Source organism: Fusarium coffeatum (assembly GCF_003316985.1).
Source record: "Fusarium coffeatum strain FIESC_28 chromosome Unknown BRIP53273_contig_137, whole genome shotgun sequence".
NCBI classification, from domain to species: domain Eukaryota; kingdom Fungi; phylum Ascomycota; class Sordariomycetes; order Hypocreales; family Nectriaceae; genus Fusarium; species Fusarium coffeatum.
The window spans coordinates 109,548-131,646 of record NW_022157930.1 but is presented as its reverse complement, the minus strand read 5'-3'; the positions used below and the strand labels follow the sequence as shown (position 1 = coordinate 131,646).

At 48.2% G+C, this 22,099-nt stretch overlaps 6 protein-coding genes across 6 annotated transcripts; 4 read left to right on the top strand and 2 right to left on the bottom strand.

The window, feature by feature from the left end:
• Positions 1 to 3,306: 3,306 nt before the first annotated feature.
• Positions 3,307 to 5,094, top strand: FIESC28_06404 (uncharacterized protein; the record flags this gene model as incomplete). Its single annotated transcript, XM_031160548.1, has 3 exons — positions 3,307 to 3,589; positions 3,650 to 3,904; positions 3,959 to 5,094. 3 exons carry the CDS (start codon positions 3,307 to 3,309, stop codon positions 5,092 to 5,094), a joined length of 1,674 nt encoding a protein of 557 aa, XP_031015409.1.
• A 217-nt stretch (positions 5,095 to 5,311) lies between these two features.
• On the bottom strand, positions 5,312 to 6,495 carry FIESC28_06403 (uncharacterized protein; the record flags this gene model as incomplete). The annotated part of the gene is made up of 3 exons (XM_031160547.1): positions 5,312 to 5,767; positions 6,111 to 6,387; positions 6,446 to 6,495. The coding sequence occupies 3 exons, from the start codon at positions 6,493 to 6,495 to the stop codon at positions 5,312 to 5,314; spliced, it is 783 nt and encodes a 260-aa protein (XP_031015408.1).
• Positions 6,496 to 7,111: 616 nt separating this feature from the next.
• On the top strand, positions 7,112 to 7,491 carry FIESC28_06402 (uncharacterized protein; the record flags this gene model as incomplete). Its single annotated transcript, XM_031160546.1, has 2 exons — positions 7,112 to 7,281; positions 7,332 to 7,491. 2 exons carry the CDS (start codon positions 7,112 to 7,114, stop codon positions 7,489 to 7,491), a joined length of 330 nt encoding a protein of 109 aa, XP_031015407.1.
• A 222-nt stretch (positions 7,492 to 7,713) lies between these two features.
• FIESC28_06401 (uncharacterized protein) lies at positions 7,714 to 8,886 on the bottom strand (the record flags this gene model as incomplete). Its single annotated transcript, XM_031160545.1, has 3 exons — positions 7,714 to 8,453; positions 8,503 to 8,723; positions 8,783 to 8,886. 3 exons carry the CDS (start codon positions 8,884 to 8,886, stop codon positions 7,714 to 7,716), a joined length of 1,065 nt encoding a protein of 354 aa, XP_031015406.1.
• A 366-nt stretch (positions 8,887 to 9,252) lies between these two features.
• On the top strand, positions 9,253 to 13,030 carry FIESC28_06400 (uncharacterized protein; the record flags this gene model as incomplete). Its single annotated transcript, XM_031160544.1, has 7 exons — positions 9,253 to 9,288; positions 9,354 to 9,651; positions 9,707 to 9,929; positions 10,602 to 10,899; positions 10,955 to 11,159; positions 11,211 to 12,820; positions 12,881 to 13,030. The coding sequence occupies 7 exons, from the start codon at positions 9,253 to 9,255 to the stop codon at positions 13,028 to 13,030; spliced, it is 2,820 nt and encodes a 939-aa protein (XP_031015405.1).
• A 6,735-nt stretch (positions 13,031 to 19,765) lies between these two features.
• Positions 19,766 to 21,163, top strand: FIESC28_06399 (uncharacterized protein; the record flags this gene model as incomplete). The annotated part of the gene is made up of 1 exon (XM_031160543.1): positions 19,766 to 21,163. The coding sequence occupies one exon, from the start codon at positions 19,766 to 19,768 to the stop codon at positions 21,161 to 21,163; it is 1,398 nt and encodes a 465-aa protein (XP_031015404.1).
• Between the last annotated feature and the right edge of the window lie 936 nt (positions 21,164 to 22,099).

Below are 22,099 nucleotides of genomic sequence, written 5' to 3'. Positions count from 1 at the left end.
GTTAGACTGTAGACAGTTGCATTCTGTAAACTCCAGCCACCTCGTTATCTGCAGGCACTACACAGATATTAGTGTTTTTTTCTCTTGGTTCTCGGCGTCTATCACGCCTCCATTAACTGAGTGTACATGGTAGTTAATGGCAGTCCAACGTCCTATGAGTCTCTATCACTTTGCCTTATTACTCAGAGACAAATACAGATAATGGTATGGCGTTATTTGCTGGGGGTAATAAGAGAAAACGTTCACCCTTCTTCTTCCAAGCCGTTAATGATAAACGAAGCCAGCCCCGATTTTATGTTCGATCAATGTTCGCGCTGGGTTCTAAGACGGCCACGAATTGCCCCTTGCTGCCAAGGTCTTGCATCATCTTATGTTAGGAAACACACAGTAACTAATACGAATTGAGGTGGGCATTGCAGCCAACATTTGTTTCATCGTCACCTTTGCTAGTCAATCTTTGCAAGCTAATAAGCCTCCAGCATCCCTCATTGGTTCCCAAATTCTAACGGCTGTGATTCGAACCTTGCATATACAGCAGCAATTCGATAGCCAGTAACGATTAAGTCCAGTACACCAGAACCTTGACCGCGATTTCGGATTTCGATTACTTCTGTCAGTGTGTAAGCCCATGGGCAAGTTCCCCTCTTTTCAGGACTCCGTTGTCATGTTTGCTGGGGTTCTGCCTTTCTCGCTTGTGCTGGTGGTTGACTCTCCTGCATTGTCAATCTCTCTACCAGCGCTGTGTTCCAAAATGAAGATGAAACGTTCAATATCAAGGCTGAAGTTGCAGCAGAAAAGCAGGAGTATGGCATCATGTGATTTTTTTTCTCTTTCCCACTGCAGCGGCATGCTTGCCGCAAATTCATTGACATGTCAGTCAACTAAGACAGAGCCGCGCGCCTGTCACTATCTCTGACATCCCAACCATCGAACAGTCTTGGGGAATTTTCAAGCCTTACCGCTCTTTCTCCCCTTCTCTCCAGTCCTGGTCGTATATGATAGTCTAGGGAACCATGCTTGCTCTCTATTTGCTTTATAGAGTAGACTACTACGTAGTATGATCGCCATTTGTTTGTAGGCAAACTACGAGTTGGTTAATGAGGTACTGAGTTATCGGCTCCGTTGGGTTCCAGGTTCGTACGACACGTAACCTTGCACAGGGGAAGGAATGGGGCCAACACAGACAGTCGAGTTAAGCCAATAGCACTCTCGGATTTGGAACTTGTGCTCATGGACAATTACGGTGTTCATATTACCATATGCTTTACTGTAATGATGGCAAACTCTTTGATATGGTTACAACCATTAATAGACGTTTCTGTTTTATGAGTTTGGCTTATAAATGCACAGCATTTAGTGTATGACAGCTCGATCCGACGATACCTTTACAACAACACCATATCAAAATTTGATGGCATCGACCAATACATGGCATAATTCTTCTAAGCCCTCTAATTAATCGAATTTCTTCCTGCCTTACACGTTTTTTTCCTTAAATAAGTAGATTTTGGAGGTTGGCTTACCCTAAACCTACCACTCACATGACAGGTAACGAGCTTCTTTCACGGCATCATGCTACCTATCTGACTGGTTCAAGGGTGTCTTCAACCGTGTCGATTCAGGAGTTCGGGCTGTTTATTCATCTTAAGCTGCTTAATGTATAGACTTGTAGATACAAAGAGATCAAATATTCTTGTGATGCCACCTGCATCGATACAGTACTCCATGGAAGCATCAACGTTAAATGTGAACCAAGTATGTACCAGTGGGCTGAAGTTGATTCAACCTTAACCAAAGAACAACGGGTAGTTTGTCATTGGGAGCCATTGATAAAGACCTTTGGCAAGATTTCCGGGCATCTGGTAGCTTGCCTTGCTTACATACTAGACTGGAAGCTTCCCCGTAATTATGAAACAGTCATGATCCGTGCGTCGACTGACATCAAGCGAGGATACCAGGACTTGACTTGGTGATCTGCAAACACGAGGACGAAAACCCATGGGGACGGCGCCCATTTATGAATCTAGCCTCGAGATCAGGCGAGAATGACATCTGAGAAACTCCGCAGTCCAGAACAAAACGAGCATGCGCTTCCTCGGATGAATCAAGCCTCTTGCCGCACCGACTTAATTAGATAAGGATGCGATTACATGCAGCTCTTGTCACTATCACATCTGCCCCAGTGGCCACCCGTTGGTTCGTGGCACCAGGAACGAATTAAAATCAGCCCCGGCGCGTCTGCGGCAATCTGAGCGCTTGTTTAAGTTGTAACCTCGCGAGGAATCTGGGATAGTGTCCCCGAAATAGCGAGGACTTAAGGACGGATGAACTAACTAACAGCCGGTAGTGGCTGGCAAGGGATCGATACGCGCGCTCTGGTTCTGGGGCTCAAGAAGAGTAAACCGTTCCTTGGTCTGTAAAAATTGAATGATAAGAGCCGGACCGAGTTCATCGCTACAAACAATTTAGTTCGAATCTATGCATGTCGCTAATCTGTTTCTTCTCCGCAGCCAAGAAGAACGTCGGCACGACCAACATCTGGCCTAGGACGGAGTTGTTTGTTGCATTATCAAGTGGAGGACGAAGATACTAGGAGGGCTGGTCACGCGAACTGGCCGGCGTTTGCAAAACCATTGCCAGAGTCTTGATCTGGGCTGTGGCGTCCTTTAGACCCCTGTCAGTTTAAAGCCTTAACCGCCGAGGAGGCATACCAAAATGCCCCTATTGGTTGCTACCAAAACTCTACAGGGTCTCTGGCTTGAAACAGAGAGCATCATTGGCTACAGCTCCTAGTTTGTTTTCTATTCTGAGCTGGCACACTCTTACACTTTATTCCCCTCATCCTGGCGACTGTCTGTCCTATGATACGGCACTTTGACATCCATTCCACTCCGAATCTACCACATAGTTGAGAGCTGACAGCTCAATGCGGCAAGCCAATTTTTAAACTAGCAGGCATTCAATCTCAGTCTCCCGGTCGCTTAAAGATAATGTAGTACCAAGCATATCTCCCGCTGCTTGATAAATCGATCATAATGCCCACATGCCCTTTTTGAAGCTTGTCTTTCCACCTTGTTCTGGTTGACGTATGTTGGTTCACAAGAATCTTAAACTTTGCATTATCACATTGGAGATCAATTGCTCTCTTTAGTTGACTTGTGGATTCAACACTCGAGAACTGTGAGGTTGCCATCACGGCATGTCATGCTGGGGCCCTCCAAGTGAACGGCTCTCACCTACCTCCCACTGAGCCTCAACTCCTCCAGTCTATCCCAAGACCCGCCAACTTCAAGCCAACATCTCAAAATGCGGGGATTGTTCTTTGGGCTGAGCATAACAGCTCTTCTCCTATCTCCTAGTTCCGCCCTACACTTTACACCCGACTCTGAGTGTGCTGCGTTGTGCTCGAGTGGTTCAAATTCAACCGCATCTTCCTTCAAAACATCTGCGACAAACTCTTCCGAGATTGTATGTGAAGATGGCGAATATTCTGACTCGGGGAACGGCATCAGGTTCAAGAACTGTCTCAACTGTCTCCAGAAGAGTGATGCTACGGGGGAGGAAGAAAGTGATGTTTACTGGTTCCTCTGTGAGTAACATGATAAGACGTCTCTGTTGTGACAGGTTTGCTAATTCCCCTGTGTTGTAGACAACGTCCGATACGCTTTCGACGTTTGCCTCTACTCTTACCCTGACGCGGTGGACTCGGGTACCATCAACTCGCCATGCAACATCGAAAGTTCCTGTGGATCTCTAGAGGATGCCTTGACACTTTCTCTCAAAACAGATACCGATAACCAATTCGATTACTGTGAAGCCAATGATTCCATCATTAAGAGCTCTAGCTATAAGGAGTGCCTTGGTTGCTTGCAATCGACATCGAATCAAAAGTATCTTGCAAACTGTGAGTCGCCCTAATGAATAGGTTCAATGAACCATAATATTAATAAGTCACTAGTTCTGGTCGCTCTTAAGGCTGGCTGCATCCAGGAGCCCGAGAAGGGTGATATCATTGGCCTCAGTGGCACGATTTTCTCTACCTCACTCATCAACATTACTGACCCCAATACTAACAAGACTCTACCTGGCGATGACGGTGCGCCTGTTGGCTCCATGACCACGGGAACAATCGTCGGTATTGCTGTTGGTTGTGGGTTAGCATTTGCTGGTGCAGTCTGGCTCCTCTTCATCTACTGTCGCAGGAGCAGGAAGCGCCAGGGAGCTGGAATTAAGATCGAATCACCGCCACCAGACGCCCCTATGAATGATCGTTCCATGTACGGCATTCAAAAATCTTCATACTTTACAGACCATCCAGGCCGTCCCCCATCGACGATGAGCAACGCTGCTCGATTTGGAGCACACTCTCGGAACGCATCTAACGTAGAGTATTTCGATGGTCTTGACAATGGAAGAGGAAGCTCCGAGACACCTGTCACCTACCACTATGCACCTCACGCAAAGAGCAACGCACCCAACGGTGCCCTGCCTACGCATCCTGCATATATTCCTCGGGTTGTCAGTCGTCTGCCTGATCCCAGGTTACCTGCACCATCCGGCCTCCGTAACGTCAAGACAAATGTCCCCGACTCATACGCCTTACAAACATACCTTAATGCCACTGGTAGCGAAGCTCGACGCACTACGGACACTCCATCCGAGAGCGTGACAACTTCACACGCCGGCAGCCGTAACCCTTCTCCGGTTCCGCAACAATATGCTCCTGTCAACCCATCAGCATCAGTACCTCCACCACCGCCTGGGCCTCCACCATCTTCTGAGCCGCAGAAGCCAAAGCTACCAAGTTTTGCATTCCCTTCTCTTACTAAACTTTCGATCCCCAAGAAGAAGACACCCCCTCAGCTTAATTTGCTGGAGGCCACCCCTATCTCCGCGGTCGACAATGACCCCGGCCACGAGCTACGGATCTCCAAGCCGCTTGCTGTTCTGGACCCAAGATTTCAGGACAAACCTCTTGGGGGCGGACAAGTCCTGTCCCACGAGATCCCAGCCGGATTTAATGATGCGTACTTGAAGAGAAGGGAGGCTAACATATCTCCAATGCTGAGTGGCAATAGCCGTGTCTATGGATAAGTCAGTTGGGTGCTGGCTCGATCTTGGTTGTAGATTTTTCTTTTTTTGAATTTGAAAGCTTGGAGTTACTTGGTTGATATATCCGGGCGTCAAGCCATCTAGATCGGTACGAAACACATCACAGGGCGTAAGAGTTTTAGCGAGAAAAAAAATCATTCTTCTGTCTTATTGTACACATACTGCAAGTGACCGATTAAATGTTGGTGATGTCCACCATTCAGCCCAATCGCTGACCTCGGCCGCGAGTCCGCCACGAGTCTGGCAGCGGGCCACCCTTGTCCACGCCAGAGCTGCTGCCAGTAGAGGCCGCGTTGCCAGGTCGAACAGCAGTACCAAAGCCTCTTTGGAGAACCCTAGGAGTTTGCACCAGACGCTCGAGCCAGGCAGGAATTCTCAATAACTGAGGGCCGTTGCCGAATTCTGGCCAGAGTCGGGACAAAAAGTCGTAGAGATGAGCAGCAACCAGACCTTCAACCTCGACCAAAGCCTTGTACGGTCCGGCCATGAGCGCACCGACAACAATCATACAGATTGGCAGAGCCTGGGCTGGGATAGTAAGGACGAAGTATTGGGCTTTCTGACCTCGTTGGTCCTGGGTCACGGTGTACGTCATGGCAAGAATGAGGCCGTTCATGTAGAACATGCTGTTAAGGCCGGCAAGGTAGTCGATCATCTAGCGACGTCGTTAACCTCGGTACAGGCACAAGACATATGGGTACGTGTTTGGGATATAAATGTTCTATTGCTATGATATAGAGATGTAGGGAGCTAAAAAACCACTCGAGTGAATTGGGAGTCACACGAGCCATCCATATAGACATCCCACCATGCCTGCACCACAGACCAACCCGGAAATGCGAATGATGGGCGGTCCGAAGTGCAGGGGTAATCTTCCTCATTTCCAGGAACCGTGATAGCTGAAGAGGTAAAGCACTATCCGGGCAGATATATGAGGGGTGGTTTGAAAAGGGCACATAGGAGTGTAGCAAGGCACGGGTATGTAGACAAAAGCTTACCAAAATTACTGAGCAGACGAAGAGAATATAATAGACAAGATCGACCTTGCGCGGGAAACGGCTGTTTCCCATCTCTAGCGAAACGCAATAGCGATAGAGGAAGAACGAGTTCATAAGCAGACTGATGGGTTGCAGTTCGATCAAGAAGCATGTCACGAGACGCCAGATCTGAGGAGGGATCATCCAAAGATATGACGGATGGTGAACCACACTGTAGGCCGAGACAAGTCCGACCTTACAGGCAAGGGACGACAACACTGTAGCAGTGACTAGGTTTCTGAGGAATAGTTAGCAGGATGTACACCAATACGCGAGTGAGGTGATCATTGACATACCGAGAGATGGCTGGGAGTTCCCAGTAGGCGGCCATAGCATTGTCAGCCATTTTGGGCAACTTTGCTCAATAGCGACAAGTGGAAATTGAGTTTGTGTGATAGCAGAATGTAAACAACAGCTGAGTCAAATGCACTGTTTTTTTTTTTCTTCTCACCAGGAAGAGAAAGAAAGACAAGTGAAGGATATCCAGCGATGTTTTATGAAGGAGAAGAAGCACGGGACTCTGTGAAACCAGGCACCATAGTTGGTTATTGCTTGCGTGTCATCTTCGTCTCCGGAGCTTGTTGATCCTTGGAAGAGTGTGGAAGAAGAGAAGGTGGTAGCTTGAAAAAAAATTCAATAAATGAGCGAATCCGCTATAGCGGGGCACGATATCGGGGCCGACGTTTCGCCGTGGTTGTGCGGCTGCCCTACCTAGGTAAGTGTGGCTCATCAGAGCTCGCGCCACACCTCACACCAAGTGTGTCATGGAAACGGAACTGCCCGGCATTCGGCCTTCTCTACAAGCTCACGATTATATCGTCTGATGCTTTGTGAGAATTTTTCATGAATCTCAGTTGTCCAAATTTACAATTGGCTCTCCCACTCGACTGGTCTCAGGATTTTAGTGAACTGACCTCGCAGACCAAGCACTGTGCTCGCAGAGCCTCATTCAATTCGTCATCATGCGTGTTCACGATGCTATGAAAAGCGAAGAGGCCAACGATGCCGCCTGGGAAGCAGCCAGAGGAGGCGTTGCAGGTGCTGTCAAGTGGGGAATTGGTGCAGCGGTACTGGGTGCTGCTGGATACCTCTGGTCGCCGCTATATCGATCCATGACGGTCCAATTCAAAGTGTAGGGTCAAATCCTGCGCTTCACAACTACCTTACACTAACCGCTTCAAGATATCTACAAATGTGTGGCATGGTGCCAGGAGCTATGATTGAGGCCGACTCACGACTCAGAGCTTATGAGCAGCGTGTGAGAATGGAGAGGAGATTAATGGGCGATAGGGCTAAGTGGGAACGTTATGAAGAGGAATACCTCAAGGGTTCTGGCAAGTAAGCACCTTACCAGGAGACAAAATGACAGGAAACAAAGCATCTATGAATGTCTCACTGGAGAGTTTAACTACAACTGCTAGGGGTATAACGGCGTACATATGTCATATTAACGATGACCGTTAAGTGGTCTATGTAAAATCGCATTTCTTTATATCTTTTCCCTTACTTGCTCAGACAATTACCAACTCCAACGCCTGTAACCATGCCGACTCGTTCTTAGATCTTAAACCCGAAAGCGGTTGGGATCCATGTTGATCTTGCATAAGCGAACAACGCACCCACTGAGCTGAAGCAATGTCTGCACGCCTTCGAGGACCTTCATATGTGTGAAGCCGATCTCCTTGATAAACTCCAGCTTTGAATGCTCGCTCAGGGTGGGGATAGTCTTCGTGACCTTGAACATAGTGCTAATGATATCGTGGCTCGAATAACCCAGGTCCCAAAGCTCTCGAAGTGTATCAAGTGCAGAGTCAACATTGCCTTCGTAGCAAGCCTTCAGCATCGCCTGCACCTTGATCGGGTGAGGCGAGTCGACAACCTTGAAGACGTTGTCTCCTGAAACAAAGCCAAAACCAGCAAACGTAGACTGAAGGTTGTTGATGGCTTGTCGCATATCTCCCTCGGCACTGAAAACCAGTGCAGCCAAACCGTCGTCACTGTATTCGACCTTTTCAGCCTCAATGATTTGCATTAGTCGTTTCACGACCTGGGCGTCCGTCAACTTGGCGTATCGTAGGATGGCGCATCGCGATTGTAGAGGCTCGATAATCTTGTTGGACTGGTTGCAGGCGAAAGCGAATCGTGTCGTGTTCGAGTAAATCTCCATAGTTCGTCGGAGGGCTTGTTGAGCACCCGATGTCATGCTATCGGCTTCGTCGAGGATGACGAGTTTATGGCGGCCAGCGGGGAGAGTGACTTTCTTTTGGGCAAAACCCTTGATTCGGTTTCGGACGACATCGATACCTAAACTTGTAAGTTTCTTGATCCAACAAATCGTTTCCGTTGTATTTACCTCGCTCGTCACTGGCATTGAGTTCCAGGACCGCCTCCTTGTACGATTCACCCAATAGTTGCCGTGCCAGACAGAGAACACTGGTGGTTTTTCCAATACCTGGCATACCCGAGATGATGACATGCGGCATGTTTCCTTCTCTAGCGATGATCTTTAGTCGCTCGACTGTTTCTGTGTTGCCGACAACATCGTCGAGAAAGACTGGTCGGTACTTTTCCACCCTGGCAACCAGCAGTGAGCGATAGTCTTAACGGAGGTAAAGAGAAACAAGCATACATACCATGGAAGTTCGTAATTTGGGGCGCCATTACTAGAAGCCGCAAGAGCTGCCTTTGTGACAGAGTTTGAGGACTCGCCACGTTCTTCAGGTTTTTGGGAAGGCATTTTAGGAGGTATTTGGTGGAATTGTTGGTGATGAAGCTGAAGCCTAAGAAACCAAACTACCAATGTCAATCAATCACTTTACGCGACTCAGAGAAATGAGACGCGTCGAGCAGCAGCAGGTAGACATGGTCCGTGCATCAACAGCAACTGCCCCACTTCTGACACCGCCTTCACCTTTTGGATGGCAAAATCTTGTCAGTGCGATAACTTTTTTGAGTCTGCCAAAGAGCAAAGAGATACCCTCCAATTTTCAAAGATACCCCCTCAACCCACGACTTCTCGACGTTCCGCGACAGAAAAATCGCCAGCAAACAACGCAGATACCTGCGACTCGACTTATCAGATCCTACCGATTAAAGACCAGCCATGGGTGTCCAGAAAAAGACTCGCAAATTCGCTGCAGTGCGTCTTATCGATAAGCGGCGCAAAAGTTGCCCAAATTTCAATATGCTAACGTTCAAGTGCAGGTGAAGCGAGTTCTCGGTAGTCGCGATGCTAGGTTGAAGGAAAACAAGGTCAAGGCTGAGCTGGCCCAGAAGGAGAAGGAAAAGAAGACCATCAATGGCGAACTTATCCGAGAAGCGCCCCAGATGCCCAGCAACATGTTCTTCCAGCACAACACAGCTCTCGTCCCGCCTTACAACGTTCTCGTTGATACCAACTTCCTCAGTCACTCTGTTCAGCGAAAGCTCTCTCTTCTCGACTCCATGATGGACTGCCTCTACGCAAAGTGTAACCCTATCATCACATCTTGTGTCATGGCTGGTACGTTATTTTTATCTTCAGTGTTGCGAATTCTTTACTGACATGTATCCGATAGAGTTGGAAAAGCTGGGACCCAAGTATCGACTGGCATTGAGAGTTGCGCGAGACGAGCGATGGACACGACTCGAGTGCGACCACAAGGGCGTTTATGCAGATGACTGCTTGGTGGACCGAGTGCAGAAGAACAGGATCTACATTGTGGGCACAAACGATAAGGCGCTCAAGCAACGGCTACGCAAGATTCCTGGTGTGCCCATCATGAGTGTGGCGCGTGCCAAGTACGTGATAGAGAGACTGCCAGGTGCACCGGATTCATAGAGGAGTTTCTGTTTTGTTATTTGGGAATGGAAAATTGCATTTACGAGTTACGATGCGTTGTACATTGTTCCTGTCGACTTCATTACATGACCTGGCATTTGTCGCATGTGGTTCTAGGGTAGATCACGGTGGCAGTTGAGGGAGTTACTAATCAAGCATCAACTATTAAACCACGCAAATAAAAAACAGTATCTGATAGCACCGTGATATACTAAATATTTTTCATTTCTTTAAAGCAGAAAACTGCAACCAAATCTGATTCGAGAGTGGCTGTTGAACCGACTGTAGCAGGAATACTCGCAGGCTATTTGATGACCTGTGATTGGGTACTGATCCATGATTCGATAACTGATGAATTCCGTCTTACATCCAGGCACATTCATTCGTCATCCCATGTTCAGTCCGCGTTAAGAAATAGGAAGTTCAAACAAAGACTATACCACACTCGTCATTTTGTAATTCTCAACCAGAGTACTCACAATATAACGCAAGGCATCGCCATCATCCGTCATGGATTTAGAATCCAGCCCAAATGACAACGAACAGTCATCGACGTCTGAAGCTCGTCAAAAACGCACTCGGGTTCTCCTTTCATGTGCTCCCTGTCGCAACTCAAAGCTGAAATGTGACAGAGAACAACCATGCAGCCAGTGCGACAAGAAAGGTCGCGCCTCGCAGTGCGCTTATGCTCCCAAGCCCGAGAGGAAGCGACCGGCCAAAGGCATGTCAGCGAGACTAAAGCGGCTTGAGGGTATGGTACGGGAGATGATGGACTCTGAGAGTGCAGTACAGACGACAGGGTCAAATCCAGGAAATAACTCACAAGCCGCCAATGGAGTTACTGGACCTGAGGTACAAGGTCATGTGGTGAAAGGTGACAAGACGACGACATATGTCGGCGCAACACATTGTATGGCAATGTTGGAAGATGTGAGTCTTCTCTAAAGATCTGGAATATCATGATTTTGTACTGACAGTAACACAGATCGAAGATCTGAAGAGTTACTTTGATCAACCCGAAGACACGGAAGAAGATCAAATACTGGCTGATGAGATAGACCCTACGGAGCTCATGTTAAACACAAGAGCAGGTCCAAGGAACCGAGAGGAGCTACTAAGTCGATTACCAGATCGCAAAGTGGCGGACAGACTCCTCTCACGGTATTTTGCCTCGATGAGTCCCTCGCAACGTAAGTGCCCACCTGTAAAGCTTCTATAACGCGATTGCCAACAGAAACTAGATATTATTCATCGACCGACTTTCACCAGGCAATATACCAAGTTCTGGCAAGACCCGGAGGGTACTTCACTACACTGGATAGCGCAGTTGTTCATGATGTTAAGTCTTGGTGTCTTTTTCAACAACTTTATCAACTCCAGTGAACTACAAGGCGACTCTCCCCTCCCAGCAACAGACAGGATTCGTCATTATAAAGCCTGTGCTGGATGGGCTCTAGTCTGGGGCAAATATACGCAACCTTCTTCAGCAACTTTGCCCGCCTTTTTACTTTACGTCGAGTCGCACTTCCTTTTTAACCGAGCAGCTCAGATGAATTGCTACGTACTCTCAGGCGTGTGTATCCGCCTGATGCTCAAGATGGGTCTTCATAGAGATCCGAGCAAGTTGGCTAACATTTCGCCTTTTGAAGGTGAAATGAGGCGACGCATGTGGAATATGGCTATTCAAGTCGAGCTGCTGGTGTCCTTCCACATGGGTCTTCCCAGTATGCTTCAGGGTATCGAAACCGATACTTCAGTGCCAGGAAACTTGCAAGACGAAGACTTCGATGAGGATTCAACCGAATTACCCTTGGGCCGACCCTTGACAGACTGGACGTCGATGACATACCCCATCCACAAGACAAAAATTCTGCGAGTCTTTGGGCAGATCGCACGACAAGCTCATGCGTTAACACCACCAAGTTATGCCGAGGTAATGAAGCTTGATAATCTACTGCAAGAGACTTGGCGAGAAGTTCCAGCTTTTATGATGATCCGTTCCCTTGATGAGTGTGTTGGTGATCCACCAGTGTTACTTATTCAAAGATTCGGGTTGACTGCTATTTACAACAAGTGCTGCTGTGTCCTGCACCGACGCTATCTTGCAGAGGCAGTCCCACAGCGCGAGCATGACTATTCCCGCAGAAGATGTCTCGAAAGTGCGCTATCACTACTCAATTATCAAAGTGTGATATGGGAAGCTTGCAAACCAGGGCATGTTTTAAGCCAGCACGGCTGGTTTGTCTCATCTCTTGCAGTACATGACTTTTTACTGGCTGCTATGGTGATATACCTCGTTATCAAGAACGAAAACTACTCAGATGCGGGAAGTGAACACGACTGGATCTCGCAGACGACACCAGCGCCTACAAAGGATGATCTCATCGGTATGATCAAGCGATCCCATTCTATCTGGTCCGACGTTGCACAAGACGTGGCCGAGGTAAAGAAGACAGCAGATACACTGGCGACCATGCTAGCTAAGCTGGGGGTTCCAGTTGGACAGCCGGCAAATGGTTCCGAGCAAGGGATGCCTAGTGTTGGTGTTGAGAATGATACTTCGTCACTGGGAGCGCCCTCGGTAGATCCCAGCACCATGGGGTCGATCGGAGCCGATCCAGGCCTTCTATCATCTCTGGGCCTGGGTATGAGTTTACGCAAACAAGTAACGTATAGCACATATGCTGACATCGGAGCAGGTACATTAACGGGATCTACATCTGGACAGACACCCCTGGATCTGGGCCTAACAGGAGACGCAGGAACTAGCATGAGCTTCCCGAATATGGGGACGGAGGGGCTTGACTTCGATCCTGCTTGGATGGATACTGCAGCTAGCAACATGGATTGGGTAAGTTGCCGCGCCCAAGAGGTATCGTGAAGCATGAGGCTCAAGCTAACGACATGACAGCGTTATCTCGACATATCACTTGCTCATAGTCACGATGCAGGACGAAATGAGGACACGGGCCAGACATGGATAGAGAGGGCTCCGCCTTTGGAACAGATGGACATCATGGGATCAGGAAATTGGATGCCCAGCAACCCTGGGTCCAGTTGAGGTCGCTTAATTCAGGAGACAGACGGCCTGTAAATAGAGATACGGATCTTACTTAATTCGATTATGTTGAACTAAAGATACGGCTAGGGGAGCTAGTATAGCTCCCAGTCAAATGTTGGGGAAGGTCCAAGTAAGATAAGGATGCCGATGGTTGAGACAAGCCGTTTTCGGGATGGGAATGTCACCGCCTCCTAGACAATTAAAGGGTGGTGTGGCTCTCGAGCCATCCAGCCTATGCAGAAACACACGGACAAACATCCCGAGCTAGGTCCGTTATCTGGGGAAAGAAGATCCGGGGAACTAGTTTGCAAATCCCCGCAAAGCGCTACGATGTGAGGAAGCTCCTCCAATATCAGTGCCTCTGTATAGTGTTGATGAGCCGAGGTTTGATTGAGGGGGTCAACGAGCATCATCCATGCTCGAGATTCTGGAGAGTTGCCACGGACTTTGGCCAGATTCGGCCATAATGAAGAGATAACCAACAATGTTTGATCTCTATTGCGACAACAATCACCAAGATCGCGAAATGGCTGACGTGCCTGGCATGCTCCTTTGGGGTGCGATAAGAGCTCCGATACACGATATGATAGCCATCGAACTCAATCCAGACCAGGCAATACCTACATGCTTGCAGGGATATATGACGTCGATCCGGGGAATTGGCTGAGAATATTAGTGGACTCAGCCTCCGCGGAGATGCTGATTCCAAGTGTGGCGTCGGAATGCCATCCGCTTATTCTGGGCACACAGCATAAAAACTTGCACAACACCATGCTATCGGCGCGGAACACCAGCCGACGTATCCTGTACAGTACTGTTGCTTCCAACGAGTGAACAAGGACGAATGCATTCATGGTTATCATTTTCCAGTGTAATTTCTGTTCAGGCGTAACATTCTTTGACGAGGTCTTGTGACCGGCTGCATTGATAGACCGCCAATTCTCAATTTGAAGCTTCTAGAACATTGCCATGGTTCTAGAGCCCCGGCCAATCACTCCGTGCAATGAACAGGTGACCGGGCAGAGCGATCCCTGGACCGGTTACTGTGTAACCCTTGAACGACACTCCCGCATGTAAGTTTGGTACATCAATATGACTTCAAGGTTGTACAGAACAATATTCACGATTGTTGTAGTGTTCTGGGACTCTGACCATTAACGAATCTCTCTTCATTCAAGAATGAGTCGACTTTGTCATTATAAATTTGTGGCAATGGTTATGTTAGATTCGGTAAAAATACCCGAAGGAATTGTGTAAGACAATATGATTCTGTCGCACGTCAAATATCAACTGCAGTGTCGACTGCACACAAGATTAGCGGCCCGATAATAGGAAGTCTATCCGCCACGATGGATTGATCAGAGCATCTGCGTATGTATAGGTAGGATAGTATCGGCTCGTCTCGCTCCAGCCTCTTCGTTTTCGAGTCTGGTGACTAAATAGCAAGGGAATGGCTCCATATTCATAGCCATCCCACGAAGACATCGTTATCAGTGCCAGTATCAGTTGCACGAACAAATAGGCAGCCCTAAAGGCTTGGACGTGGTGTCAAGTCGATGAGAAATGGATTCGGGGTAAAATTTTTTGACTGGAGAGTTCGTGGTTAATTTTACCTAATTTGAACGCTATTTCGGCACTTCTTCGAACTCGCCTCCACTCTATCGTGGGCAGCTTTTGCAGGCTGCCAGGGTCAACTGCCACCAAATCTCGCTGCCGGCCAGTTGGGTCTGGTCTCCGTCTCCAGCTTGAAGGATACCAAGACCATGAACCTGGACCTGAACCCGAACCTGGTAGCATGGGCTCAAGGCTAGCAGCGGGAGCGTACCTTCCTCAGGTCGGATCTCTCCCGCGAGGAAGCGATGATCCCCTCGTGTCTTGTTTGGAGAGTCGAATTTGTTTCTCGGTCTCTTAGTGTCGGTACGCGTTCCTTTGCTGGCTCGTACGCCCGTAGCGGCTGTGGTACCTGCTAGGACTGGTTAACGGTCGAATAAGGTTGATCGCGGGCAGAGCCTCAGGGTATTAATAGTCTTGGCAAATGGTAAAGTTTTGGTCAGTATTTTCAGTGGCTGAGGACGATGGTGATAGAATCAAGTTGGAGTGGAACAATGACGACAAGTTCTGAGTTTGTTGTGGTCAACTGATTAGATAGATAGGCGTGACTACCTGTCCAAAAGTAAAAAACAACTTCCTTTTACAGATGTTTTGGTTGGATGGATAACTAAGCACCGTACCTGCCTTCCATGTCTTATCAAGGTTTGGCAGAGTGAGGCTGAGGAAGGAGGTACGTAGGTAGCTGTCGCTGATAACAACTTTTAACACGGCACCCTGTATAAATTCTGCTTCAGTCACCAGACTTGACCTTTCCTTCTCTCCGGCGAACCGAAGTGATGCTTTCATATTACATTACATTACATTGCGCCCAATCTTGACATGTACCCCGCATCAGGTCAAGTAAAGGCAAAGCAAGCAAGATCAGGTGAGGCATTGTACTGTATGTAGGTACATGAGACATCCATGGGACATTATACATCGGTTTCCTTCTCCGAGGCTTCTCAAGGTGATGAAGTGGGGAGGAGAACGCGGGACAATACAGTAGCATCGCGCCATTCGTACCAATCGTGGGGGAATCACTACGCCGCAGGGACAGAAGGGTTGATGGCCTTCTCTCATCAGTCTCACTACCGTATTGATATCTATTCTGCTGCTACCTGCGCCGCATACCTACGATGAGGGGTTGATTTAGTAAAAGAAAAGGTACTAGGTTGATATAACGGACCGGCCGTGGTCTTGTGATGGAAAATAGAAGTGAGCTAGCAGACCATAATAGACAGGGTCTAAAAGGAGAAACAAAATTGCACCCTAATACCAAGTTAACTTATCTATCGCCTGTTAGTGAATGCCGGTGGGATAGAATTGTTTGATGTAATCGAGTAAAAGCTATGTAATGGGAACAAGGTCGGCGCCTATTGGCGAATGAGAGGAGACCGGATCCCCGTCTTTTCTTGTACATTACTTTGTGTGTGCCTGGACTGCAACGACATGAATGACATGGGTGGCATTATTCCCCAAGAAATAATTTGATGACTGATTGACGACCGACACCCTCAGGGTCGATGTCAATCTGACACTTCCAAGTTAACTGACTGACGACACAAGCTGTGTTTTTTTGTGCTGCTCTGCATGCAAGACCTGCCAAGATGTTACCCAGATCGGCCGCTCACGAGTCGAGTCCCCTACTTCTGATATGCAGGGAAATATTAACGTTGACCTCATGGCTGAACGAGGCACGCTAAATAAGCTTCCTTGTCACTTGACCCCGAGACAGCGACAAGACCTTCAGACAATTCTAGGCGATAAGAGATCGCCGATTCAGAGACAAGTTTGAGCTACCGCTGGGGCCTGATTGGCCACCCCCGGACTTTTTCTTCTTTAATCTTTGCCAGGTTCGGCCTGAGAGGGTCCCTGGTTTTTTTTTTTCTGCTCCAAAATCTTGTCAACTGAGTTAGTCCCCAATCAGAGAAACCAAATTGAGGCCCTCAATGAAATTGGCGGATAAGCAAACAAGATGCCGAGGAAGAATCGAGTGTGTAGGTTGCGTCTACTTTGCCCTCCAACCACTAACGACATTAAGGAGGTAGCCCAGGCTTTGGGGGTGCTGAATTGCCCATCCATGAACCTGTATGTAAGCCCAGGTTGATAGCGATAACTGTGGAAGGAGGCTCATGCTCGCTCATACCACGAGCAACCATTTTTTGCCCCGATTGGTCCAAGCTTCCACCAAAGACCGATCTTCTAGGCTCTAGCACTACCTAGTACCTATCCTTATCCACCTTGACGGCTCCAGAAGCTTTTTCCAGCCCAGTTTTGATTTTTTTTCTCCCTCTTTTCCTGCTGTATTACGCGATTTGTATTGGCTCGAGCTATCAGATTGGGTGGTGAGTTAACGTAACGCTTCCTGGTTTCCCGGAAATCATTATTCCCATCGTCAATGGCAGTGGCACGAGGGTAAGGTAACTTTGTAACTTGTAGATGGGACCGAAGAGGAATCAATGCAGGGGCGTCTGTAGCCATCATCACCTGGGGTCGAAAACGACAACACAGCATACAGCACACAGCACACAACACAACAAGACAGCAACACTCTTTCTTTATCTTTCGTTAGCTACCCTGTCTTGTCTCATCTTTAGTAGGAAGATCTGCTTGATGAATGCTAAAAGAACGGTCAGGAATTTGATCCCGTTTCATCCGGAAAGGTACATTACATGTACTGATAAGACTAGAAACCCGGACTGGTTCCGTCTGAGCTAGTTCGTTGAGAAACAAGACAGGTGACTCGCTGACCGAAATCCTCATGGACAAAAAAGGCAACTGTTAATGTACCCCTTGTATGAGACGATACATCTGTCTTGGCTATAGGTGTCGCACAATCATACCATCAACAAAGGTACCAAAGGCCTGTCCAGGTACTTATGTAGTGTCGTCGAATTAAACATGGCGTTTTCTCTACCGCGAATTCTCTTATCAGTCGGTCGAGTCGGTCTTCCTCGCCGGTACCCGGCCGGGTGTGATGTGGTACGGTACGGATACAGTACAAGAAATGGCCACTTTAGTTTCCCATTGTGACGATGTATCCATTTGTCGTTATCTTGCTTTCCCTTCTTCGGCTTCCCCTCATTCTCACGATCTTAATATTGTTCTGGCCAAGCAAGCGAGTATCAGCCATCCCCAGTTTCCACCCGCAATCTTCTGCCATGTTCCCCATTTCCCCATTCTTTCCATAATGTTCTACTGCGCTTCTGTAAGGTTATGTACGCAAAGTAAATCTTCAGCCCTGATGCACTTGTTCATTAAAGATCCGAGTGTCGTCGTTATGCCCTACCAAATCAGGAAATCTCAACCTATGAATCAGGTCTTTTGGAGTCATTGATAACGAGTTGGAGGGCGTCTTCTAATTGGCTGCCTTATCCTGTTTAGGTCACACACAGACAATTGATCGTGGCAGGTACGGTTACGGAGCACTTTCCATTGCGCCAGGCCTGAACAAACAGCGGGCAAGAGCAGAGGACAGACCAAAGTAGCTTGTCCAGACATACATGAAAAGAAGAAAATCAGCCCAGGCCCCTCATTTCCAAGATCGTTCTTGCCCAATTCTGTTGTGCTTTTGGGGCTACTTGCACCTCTTTCTCTTGGCAGCTTCTCCCTCTCAGGTGGCTCAAAGAAAATTCGGGACTTGGTTAAGGATGTCATAAAGATTACGATGGTCTACTCTGGGCTTTAGTGAGTAAACATGCCTAAGTAATTTTGTCATAGGCTTCTGTGCCCTGGTTATTTTCGGGACCGCCTTGCCTCTACACTCAAACCGGACTTGAACCTCTATGGGCTTCATCGACGCCATCACATTTGGCCCCAGATCGAACCCACGAGGACCCTCGTTCGTGTGTACAGTAGCGCAGCGCATCTACAGGCGAGTGATACCCACTACTGGCAGTGAGTTTCAAACACTTGGCGCTATCTCTACACCTTATTCTCTCGCACACCCCTCCCCACTATCAAGCCCGTACCGCACGCCATAAACCGACACCACCCATTCATTCAATCATTCATTACCATCCATATAGGTACCTACCTACCTTGTCTTGCCTTGGATACATTACCTTACAAAGGTTTAGATTCTTCTTCTTTCGTGCGTTGCTACACACACCGACCGGCTTCGACTGCAACTACAACCTATCTTATACTTGCGTAGAGCCCAGCTCTTTCCAAGTGATTCTGCTCCTATTCGCGAACCCTTTCTTGCAGGAGATCGACCTGACCTTGACCGGTGCTACGGAACCCCTACATTACAGCTGCAAGTCGACTCTTTCTCTCAGCTCTTCTCAACTCTACAGTACAATTCTCTCTGCTCGATTCCGTCATTTCAATTGTCAGCTTCAGCTTTTCGGACTTCGAACCTCTCTTGCTGCCTCCTACAGGACCCTGAAATCAATCAGCGCTAGGACTATTCGAAAACGAGACCAAAGCCAGCCAATTCTTCAAATCCACCTTCACCCACAATCGCACCGCACATTGCATTGGTTTGGGGCCAGGGCTGGGTTCTCTGTTGGATCGGACTGGATTGAATTCTCATTACCCTTACCTTACCTATTTAAATCCACCTACGAACTGGGGCGCACACGCTGAGCGCAAGTCAAGTCAAGTCAAGCCTGGCGCAACGCCGTGACGGAGCATCGTGACCTCTTTTTCTTTTCTTTTACTGGGGTTTACTCTCAACTAGTCAAGACTCTGGTTGATTGAAATTCTGTTATATTTTCCTCCCCCTCTTTCTCTTTTGGTTGAATTTCTCACGATCTTCTTCCTCTTTCTTCCTCCCCTTCTCTACTGTACCTTCAGACAGATCAACAATCCCATCTGACTGTCTGTCTGTATTGGTTGCCCTCTGCTCCACCACCATACATTGAGTTCTGTGTACACACTCTTTCTACTGTTGGCCCTGTCCACCTACCTGCACCTAAAGCTTTTCCTTGGTGGTCATACCTATATTGCCTCCTCTACCCGGCATTCCGAGGACCAGCCCGACATAATACCGTACCGGCTTTGACTTGGCTCTGATCCGTACCGGCTAATAAAGGCCCTTCTGCCATCTCCGCCCCGTCTCCGGTGGCTGCTCCCTCCCGATCGCGAAAGTGATCTTTTCTTTCCCACTCAACACACACAGAGCGCAAGCACTGCAATAGCATGCCCGCTCAACTAAACGGGTCCATGACTGCCAGCATCCCCATCCGAATACCCGGCGACCAGCCTCAACCTCAACATCAACCTCAAACTGGTGTTTTTTACAAGCAGCATAAGCACTCAAGATCGTCTTACTCCGATTCTTCTCCGCTTGCAAATTCCAGAAATAACTCTCTAACCTTCCGTCCTTATAAGAGGCTCATGTCAAACCCCGACAAGACAATCGCTGTCATCAACGCCAGCGGGCGACAGGCTGCGTCTTTCATTCGCGTCGCCACTGCCGTTGGTTACCATGTTCGCGCTCAGCTGAGAAATCTCGACGGCGTGATCGCTACTGAAGTCTCCGAGAATCCTAATGTGACCGTTCTTGTTGGTGAGCTGTATACGAGACACCAGCCCTCAGAAGCAAATCGCGATGTCACCAAGCATGGCCCTCTGACTGGTGTTGGTGTCAACTATGACCTGATCGCAAATCTTTTCCGCGGTGCTCAACTCGCCTTCATTAATACAACCTTTTACGGCGACGAGATTCAGATTGGAAAAGCCCTCGCCGATGCCGCCAAGCGCGCAGGTATTCAACACTACGTCTACTCATCCATGCCCGATCATGCTGCTTATGACACCAAATGGCCCTCGTTGCCTCTTTGGGCCGCCAAGCATGAAGTTGAGCAGTATGTGCGCAAGCTGAGAATGCCCGCCACCTTTGTTTATACTGGCATCTACAACAACAATTTCACCTCTCTCCAGTACCCTCTCTTCTGTATGGAACTGCAAAAGGATGGCTCTTTCAGATGGCAAGCACCTTTCCACCCTGATGCAAAGCTTCCTTGGTTAGACGCCGAGCACGATGTTGGTCCTGCAGTTCTCCAGATTTTCAAAGATGGTCCCAGCAAGTGGAATGGAGAGCGTATCGCACTAGCATACGAGTATTTGACCCCCAAGGAAGTGTGCCGTCTTTTCTCCAAAGGAGTTGGTCGACCTGTGCGCTATGTGCACGGTCCCATCGAGGTCAAGGTCCGCATCCCCGAGGGCTATCGGGAACAGCTCGTCGCTTTGGAGCAACTCTATGACCCCAATCGAAAGGATCCCCGAAAGCAACCACCCTACTTTGGAGACCCCAAGGTTGAGCTTAGCTGCCCGAGTGAAGCTCTGGAGCTATGGGAGGGCCCTCGAGGCATCGAAGAGTACGCCAGAGAAATGTTTCCCATAGAAGAGGAAGCCAACGGCCTCACATGGATGCTGGAAGATGATTCGAGCGACGACGACGAGGAGGTGCATCATGCAGCACACTCCGTTGAGCAACTGAGAATCCAAGATGGAGACGATGATAGCGACGACGATAATGACGATGGTCTTGTGATAAAAGGTCGCAAGCGGGACGAAGAGGAGTGGTTAGCATAATGAGGCAGCCCAATATTTGGGTGCCCACGGCGTCCTGGATCTTTTGATGAAAAAGTATGACACAAAAAGAAAGCAAGGAAAGGTGTTCGAAAAGAAGAACAGAAAAAAAGGGACCAATCTCTAGTCTGATCTAGATATCCAATGAGCCCTGAGACAGACCGTGGAGTCGGACCTGGTGGGTATTGCATTTAGGCGGGAGTTGTGCTTTAATAGGTTGTTGGGGTCCAAAGGTAGTTGCGAATTCTCTCTCAAAAGGCGTTCCTAAGGGGTTGGCTAGGAACCTAAACGACTGTATCATGACCTGGTCAATGGATGACCGAAAAATAACGATTTACTACCAGCACGTTTTTCTCGCGCTATGCATGTGATGTATCCGGTTTCTTTGTAGGTCACGACCATTCGAATGGATGACTAGCACTTGTTGGTGTACATCTTGGTCTGTAGATAGATCTGACATCTAGAATAACAGTCGTACAGAAGGGCCATTTGACCATCGCGTTTAAGGGTTGGGGAACTTTCTTGGCTGTGCGTATGTGTTGGCATGTCATGTCCATTGCTAACAATGTATCAACGGTTGACTTGTATAGGGGCTCTGGCAATACATAACATATTGAAAGATGGACTGGTAGAAAACAGATGTTGGTGGTAGCGATGGGTAGAATAAGAGTGATGCTGTTCTTATATTAGTGGGAGCCAGGGGCTCTATTAATAAACATAACTCTTCATGCCACTGCATTTACCTGCCCCTTACATCAGTCAAGAGTACAATGTTCTGACTGGTTTGTAATACCAAGGTTTAACTGTAATATATCATGTCACCACCATTGACTGCCCCCGCGTCGACCCTCCTTGTTCTTGATCATGGTTCCCATGTTAATGAGCGTGGGGTAGTCTAAGAGCCTCTTTCACGCCATGTCAACTGTAACTGTCCTCGTA